General features: G+C 57.1%; 1 protein-coding gene across 1 annotated transcript in view; it reads right to left on the bottom strand.

Moving 5' to 3' along the window:
* GPC1 (glypican 1) overlaps positions 1–7,892 on the bottom strand; it is a 38,368-nt gene that overhangs the window by 10,378 nt on the left and 20,098 nt on the right. Inside the window, exons 5-10 of the mRNA XM_006875220.1 lie at positions 7,113–7,243; positions 6,900–7,019; positions 6,660–6,793; positions 6,193–6,368; positions 5,409–5,628; positions 5,072–5,247 (exon numbers count right to left, since the gene is read on the bottom strand). Of these exons, the coding sequence (XP_006875282.1) occupies positions 5,072–5,247; positions 5,409–5,628; positions 6,193–6,368; positions 6,660–6,793; positions 6,900–7,019; positions 7,113–7,243 (957 nt within the window). The remainder of the gene's footprint in view (positions 1–5,071; positions 5,248–5,408; positions 5,629–6,192; positions 6,369–6,659; positions 6,794–6,899; positions 7,020–7,112; positions 7,244–7,892) is intronic.

Genomic DNA, 7,892 nt, shown 5'->3' with positions numbered 1-7,892 from the left:
AAAAAAAAAAAAAAAAATGAAGAAAAAAAAGAATGTCCATTTCTGTGGCTCTGTCAGGCGTCTGTGGCTGCTCTGATCCTTTCCCTGCTTGGCCCCACACAAAATGGCGGCTCCTGGAGCAGCTGAGCGTCCTGAACCAGGAAGCAATGGCTTTCTTGCTTCTGCCACAAACTCCCCAGCTGTAAGTCTTCCAACCTTCTAGATATTCCTTTATATGTGGTTCAGAGTACTGGGACCATTCCCTGAGCCTTCTTGGTCCTGTAGTCTATGTTGTTCTCAGCAGAGCTTGTCACTACACTTCCACCGGATCCGCCATCTTTTTCTGGAAGTCCATATCTGTTACATTTTGCTCTGGGCCCTCTTCACTAGTCTCCTTCGTGTTGGCCCCACCCTCTTAGCTCACCTCCTGATGTCCAGCCCAGGCTGTGCCTGTCCCCCTGTGGTCCTCTCCACACTTTGAAGTGTTGCTGTCCACACTCTGGACTGTATGCCAACGATAGGTGGAGAATCTCAAGGAGGGAACCTGTTTTACCTTTTCCATATCAGTAGTCAGCGGTCCAGGGCCTCTTATGTAATGATGTCTTGGCCTGCTCCCTTGCAGCACTGATGATGTGCTCTGGCCCATGGTTCCATTTCCAGAGCATGTGGTCTTCTGTCACCTGGGCTGTGCACCTGCAAGCGAGGGGCTGACTGTATTCCTTTTCCATGGCTGCTGTAATGAAGTTCTGCACGGCAGGTGCCTTGTAAGAACAGATGTGGACTATCTTAGTTCTGGGGCCTGGGAGTCCAAATCAGCATGTTGGCCATGCCGTTTCCCTTAGGCTGTGAGGGAGACCCTGTTCCAACCCTCTCCTGGCTCCTGGTGGCTCCCAGACATCCTTGGCACTTGGCTGAGTCTGCCTCTGTGGTCACCTGGCTGTCTTCCTCTGTCCACTTAGAAGAACACTTACAGTGTATGTTTACTGCTGCGTGGTATTCATTTCTGTGTATTATCTGCATATGTGTTTGCTGAGATTCAGGCCCACCCTACTCCAATATGACCTCATGCCTGGAACTGAGGCCATCTGCAGAGACTCTACTCCCAAACACGATAGTTTCTTTTGCCTTCTTAAAAAAACAGGCTTGTTCTAGCCTTGTACCTTCAATCCTTGTGTGTATGTGTGTTCTCTTCGATAGCAGCCCTGGTGATTCATTGGTTCAAATGCTTGGTCACTAACCAAAAGTTCAGCAGTTTGAAGCCACTAGCAAACCCATGGATGAAGGGGCAGCATTAGACTTGTAGTGAGCCTCTAGGACAGAGAACGGTTCTGTTGGTTCTCTGAGACTATGAACCTTACAAGAGCAGACAGCCTCATCCTTCTCCCACAGAGAAAGCAGCTGGTGGGTTCAAACTGCCGACCTTTTGATGAGCAGCCCAACAATGCTTAACCCATAGTGTCACTTGACTGCCCCATAGCGTCACTATGAGTTATGAGTCTGAATAGACTTGATGGTCCTCCCGGTTGTGGTTTTAGAATCAGTTAGTCCTGGGTCAGGCGTTTCCAAGATCTGCTGATACATGCGTTTTGGTGTCCAGAACCTTAGTCCAGTCTAGCTGTTGCGTGGGACCTGAGCAGGTGGACAGGGGCCCTTTGGTGCAGTTTTTCTCCGTCCTACAAGGTCGTGATAAGACTAACTCAACAAGGGCAGTGGGCTTTCTTTGATACAATCAAACATGCTCATCTCTCAGGGACCCCACTACTGTCACAAGGTGGGCTCTCCGGATATCTGGGTGCCTGCTGGTACCTACTGAGGGTTCCTGTCTCGAGTGAGGCTCAGCCATGGACTTAGAGTCTGTATCGGGCCAAGTCCTGGGCAGGCAGCTCTCTCAGTCTCTCAAAGTGGGTGGGACGGTCTTGCTCCCTTGAGAGGATCCTCTAGGTTACACGCAGGGTCTCACCCCAGTCCCTTGCTAGGCTGTGTGCTCTGATGACTCCCCTTCATTTCGGGTGTCCCCCCCGCCCTCTCTTTAAAGTGTGGGGTTTGCTCTTTGAGTTCAGATACAGATGAGGGCTTCACAAAGTTGGTAGAAAAATCCTTTCTCTTTTAATCCCATTTTCTCAGAGCCGAGTTTCCACGCACAATTCAAAGACACATGCTTTCCTCTTGTTGATGAGGTCTTCACAATCACATCCATTCCCTCTTTCTTCGTCTACTTCCTCACCTTCTGAAGCATGTCCTTGGCAAGTGGTGGCTTAATCTAAGGTGTGCAGACCTCACTCATGTTATTATTCCCGGTTGGAAATTGACCCTCAAGGACGTATCATAGTCTTGGGGGTGCCACCTGTCTATCCGACCAGTAAGTCCGGCCTTTTACCGTGATTGAGTTTTGTTCCACATTTTCTCCCACTCTACTCAGGACCTTCTCACGTAACTCTTTCAGAGCAGTTGGTAGTAGTAGCTGGGCACTGCCCACCTCTCCATGGCCATTCTGGGAATTGTTGAAGCCCCTTCTCTTGGATATTGACTTCTGAAAATACTCACTGGGTTTGATTAAGCATCTCACTGCGCTTTGTAGGGAAATGCCGTTTAACTGGGCCCACCAAGTGCAGGAGTCTCTTCCTGCTCTTACAACTCCCAAGTCAGGACGGGGGACCACTGGCACCTGGGCCCTCCTGACTGGATTTGTTCTCAGGGAGGCCAGAATGCCAGAAGCAATGCTGACAGGTTGGGCTGGGCTCGAGAGCTCCGAAGGGGCCCGTGGAGTGCTCTTCTCCCCCTGGAGTGCTCCTCTCCCCCTGGAGTGCTCCTCTCCCCCCTGGAGTGCTCCTCTCCCCCTGGAGTGCTCCTCTCCCCTGGAGTGCTCCTCTCCCCCTGGAGTGCTCCTCCCCCCTGGAGTGCTCCTCCCCCCTGGAGTGCTCTTCTCCCCCTGGAGTGCTCCTCCCCCCTGGAGTGCTCCTCTTCCCCTGGAGTGCTCCTCTCCCCCGGAACCAGTCTTGTGATGGCTGTCAACTCATCTGTTCCCTCCGGGCAGGGAGAAGGCTCAAGCAGCAACACTGGTGGCCCCTGAAGCTGAACTGTAAGGCCCGGGGCTCCTCCACCTACAGTGAGCAAGTAAGCCTGGGACTGGGCTGTACCCACACGCCTTCCCGCCTGCAGGCTCTGGGGGTCCCATCTCCCGGGGCCACCATGATGCTCATTCAGCTTTGGGGCACCACAGGAACCGCCTGAGGAGGGGCCTTGTACCCTACGTCATCTCACAGTCCAGGAACTGGGCCCTGAGACTGATGGGCCACGTAGGTGGGGATGCTGCAGAGGTCCCGGGGGCTACAGCTCAGACAACAGCCCTGAGGGGTCCCCTCACTTTGGAGTTGCCCACCTTCCTCTGTGTTGGGGTGGGGTTTTGTGCCTGACATCCCATGGGGGTGTGGGGCAGTCCACAGTTAGGATGCAGAGTGAAATAGGTATCTGGGGAACAGAGCGCGGTTCAGATGCCTGCCAGGCAAACCCTGTGACTGTGATTCTGAACTAAAGTAGCTGGCGTGTCCCTGTGGGGTCCCAGTACCTGTCCACCTTCTAACCCTGCACCGTGTGACTCCATAGGGGACAGATGGGCAGCTGTCAGTCACTGAAGAAAGCCCTGCTTGGGGAGGTCCCCACTGTGGCCGGCGCTGTTGAGCATGGCAGGGCTGGCCGGCAGGGGGCTGGGTGGGACCACCAGGACCTCAGCTGAATAGGTCCCATGTGCAGGGCACCTGGGGTCTCTCCTGTCCCAGCCTCTCCCTCCTCCCAGAAACCATTCAAAGCTGACCCGGACAAGCTGGTATGCCTGGTATCCCACACATGCAGGTCCCAGACCACACTGCCAGGTGCAGCCCTAGCCCAACCCCCTTTTGGGTTCCCAGGGGTACAGCCCGCCATCCTCAGGGGTAACATGTGCTCATATCATTCAACGCTGATGTTCTGGACCCCTCCTCGGACACACACACACACACACACACTCCTACCCTTGTGGGGTGCATTTGGGGACCCATCAGGACAAGGGATCCTCTGCAAGTCTCTAGTCTTTTATTCATACAAGACACTGCACCTGTTAACAGGCGGTGTGGGGGTGGAGGGCCACAGCATCCAGCCCCCTAAGGGAAGGAGAACCTAGGCCTACCTCCTTGCCCCTGAATATCTGGGGTTACTCGGTGGGCTTCCCTGTGGGAACAGCTCTCCCTGGCCAGGGCACCCAAGACAGGAGACCTCCATCCTCCAACCCAGCGGGGAAAAGCAAAGCAGTGCTAGGTGGTCTTCCGGGGGCTCGTGCTGGTTAGAACCCTCGCCCCCTTAGGAGCCTCCTTCCCCTTACCTGAGCCCCTTCCCCAGGTCCTGTGGGCAGCTGGGCCCAGGAGAAGGGAGGGCAGGCAGCGGCTGGGGAGGGGCTGGGGCAACCTGAGTGAGGTTAGAGGAAGAGCATCAAGGTCAAAGGGCAGCTACTCCCCAAAAAGCTCTTGGGAGGCAGAAATTATAGGGGGCTGCATGGGACGCATGTCTGTAAAAGCCCTTAACTGTCCATGCTCTGCTCAGCCCCCTTGGCCCTTGCAGCCATCTGAGGGCAGGGAAGGCCCTCGATGCCTAGCTGAGCTGTGGTTAGCTCACAGTACAGGTCGTCTGGAGCTGGCCTGGCCCTGGGTGGGCACGGGGGTAGGGTAGGACAATGGTCTGGCTCTCTCAGCCTGGAGGTGGACCCCAGGGCACAGGGACAGTCCGCAGCTGCAGAGGACTGTAGGAAGAGCAACCCCCAACCAACAGCACACAGAAACCACAGAGACACGTGGCCAGCTGGACTCCCAGGTTCTCACACCCGGCGCCTCAGGTTCCACCGACTCAGACCCCCGTCCCTGGGGGGTTCCACTGAGGATGGAGCCCCCGAGGCCCCAGTGAACATTAAGGTGCCTAAGCATACTCTCAAGGCCTCCCTAGGCCCTGGGGGGTGGAGAGTTCCCACCTCACTGGGCTTCTGGGGAGGTGGAGAAAGGACCCCACACAGCTCCCAGCACAGCGAGGAAGGCAAAGGAGCACTGTGGGAGGCTGGGGGACTGCTGACCGGTCCTAGGGATGCCCAGGGCGGAGGTGGACGGGTGGGCAGGGCAGCACGTGCAGGCAGCAGCCGCCACCACCGTTCCCCTGAGGTCCCTGAAAATACATGGCTTGGGGGACACTTGCTCCCTGCTGACCTGAGGGCCTTGTAGGAAGTAAATAGCCAGGGTGGCGAGGTCAAGCCTGGGGGCCACACCCCCATGCACCCCACGCCAGCGCAGACACAGAGCCACCCCTCTGGGTCACCCCGCCACCGCCCTCGCTAAGGGTCATTAAATAGAGTCTGTTTCGCGTTTTGGCAAAGTCAGTCCTTGGCCCCCAGTCCCTGGGGCAGGTGGCATTACCGCCACCGGGGCCTGGGAGCTGCGAGGACCAAGGTGAGGAGGAGAAGGAAGAGGGGCGCTTGGGGCCGGGGGCCAGTAGAGGACGAGCCCTCTCGCTCGGACAGGCCGGGGAGGGCGTGCGTCGCGGTCGTCCGAGAGCTGGAGCCCTTCTTGCTGACTCTGTGCCCGCAGACATCGTCTGGGCAGCCACCGCCGCTCCCGGAGCCGCTGCCATCGTCACCTGGGGAGGAACAGGGTCCAGGTCGCAAAGCCCCCCTCCAAGGTCCTCATGCCTCGCCTGCTGGCTTTGTGCCTGGCTCCAACCGGACCTCCACCCCGCCAGCCTGGCGCTCGCGGGTGCCCCAGGTAGGACACAACTGTGCATGGAGACGCGGGGGACTTGGTGGCTAAATCTGGGAAGACCTCTTGCTGAGCAACGGCTCCCAGAGAACCTGAGTGGGGGTGTCCCTCTCCTAGAGCCCCGCCTTCCCACAGACCCTCTTGGTCCCGCCCCTGGATCTGCCCACCCCACAAACCAGTTCCTGGTCGCCTCACTTCTACCAAGACCCTAGGACCTGGCCTCCGCCCCCTGCCCAAGTGTGAGTCCCGCCCTCTCAGTGCTGTGGTTGACCAGCTCCATGCTGCCTGCAGCCCAGAGGTTAAGGGCCATCCCACCTCCATCCATCCCTACCTGGTCCCCTTGCCCACTCACTGGTGGGTCCCTCCCTCTCTTCTGCTCCTGGCCAGGCCCAGTGCTCAGGGCCTGCCCCGGCCCACCCCACACGCAGGTCCCTCCAGTTCTCACTGGCGTCCTGAAAGTCCACGTCTTTGCCATTGTAGGCGCTGCGCAGCCGATTGGTCATGATCTTCAACTGCATGATCTGCTGCCTGATGGTCATGTCTGGCTTCGTGATGTCCACTTCCACTTCGGGGTTATTGATCTGGTTGGCTAGGCCATCTCCCATCACCTCGGGGAGGTACCTAGGGCCACACAGACAAGGGAGGCTCTGTTCAGTAGATGGTAACCCAACAGTGGGCCATCTTGGGAAGTAGGTTCCCAAGCACTGGCCCCAGGTGGCAGACACCGTAACTAACACTGCACCCCCTTGGGAAGGGAGAACCTGAGACACCAGAGGGTCCCTGGGGGCAATCGGTTGCTGTTAGGAACTGCCCACCCTTGGGTTCTGTGTCCAGCATGGAGACTTAGGGCCATAAGGGCTGCCCCTTGGGGCCCCAGGGAAGAGGGTGGGCATTGGGCATCAGGCATCTCACCGGCCCTTGGTCATTCCGTTCCAGCAGCGGTCATCGCTGGCGGTGCTTACGACCACTCTCTCACTGCACAGTGTCCCTGGGAGGCTGACCCAGAAATCCTGGACATCGCGGAGCTGAGCTTTGGCCTCGGAGACCTGTAGGCAGCAGAGAGTTGCTGGGTGGTCCACAGCTAGTCTGCCAGCCTCCCACGGTCAAAGCCTCAGACTTGGTTCTGGGGTGGCGCGGTGATGGGGCTCTTACCAGCTTCTCCAGTACGCCGGAAGGGGTCTTTTCCTGTGACTCCAGCTTGCCCCGATGGCGCTTCTCCTCCGGCCCAGTGCTCTGAGGGTTGACCTGGGGGTTCCCGCAGCCCTGGATGACCTGGGAAATACCACAGGGTTCAGGAGGGTGTCTCAGGCCCAGAGGAGGCCACATTGGAGACACACCCACCCCTCCATGCCCTACTGCCCTCACCTTGGCTGTGAGCGTGTCCCTGTTGTCCTGGAGGGCATCGATGGCCTCCGCCAGCCACATGTGCACACTGGAGATGACACTCTCGGTGCCAGAGGGACCCCAGAACTTGTCGGTGATAAGAACCATGGAGTCTGATGGGGTGAGAGTCACATGCACACGTTACCATGTGGATACACACGCGGGGCACAGGCCCGGGCTCGTCTGGGAGTGCATACCCAGGCTGGTCCATCATGTTATCCTGCACACTAGAACACTGGTACACACAGGGGATAGTTTTTATGCATATTGACTCACCTACTGTCAAAACATACCAGTTCCCATGCATGTCTGCACAGTGACCTGCCATGTATCAGGTCATGTGCATGTTATGTTGTATGAGCTGGTATTTATACATAATGGCTTGCCATCCCACACAAAGGGGATTGACATGTGGATCCACCATGTACAGGTTCACAGTCACGTCTGCCGACAAATATGAAGGCAGACTCACCGCATTTCAGCAGCATGTATGTGTTACCTTACATATATGTTGGCATGTATGGATGCTGATCCTCGTGTCAATATGTGCATGTTGGTTCCTGTGCTGGTTCTCACTGGCATGTACACGTTAACGCACTGTGTGGGCACAGGAATGTACCAGCTCACGTGTTAGCGTGTATGCAATCATCAGCACTATGCATATCAGATCACATGTTGACACACATGCATGCTGGCCAGGTGTCACTCAGCACTCTAATCCCACTGGGCCACCTCCCAGGCACCTGCCCCAGTGCAGCTCTG

The sequence above is a fragment of the Chrysochloris asiatica genome, unplaced genomic scaffold, assembly GCF_000296735.1.
Source record: "Chrysochloris asiatica unplaced genomic scaffold, ChrAsi1.0 scaffold00314, whole genome shotgun sequence".
Classification (NCBI taxonomy): domain Eukaryota; kingdom Metazoa; phylum Chordata; class Mammalia; order Afrosoricida; family Chrysochloridae; genus Chrysochloris; species Chrysochloris asiatica.
The sequence above is the reverse complement of the archived record's forward strand: the minus strand, read 5'-3'. Positions and strand labels throughout refer to the sequence as shown.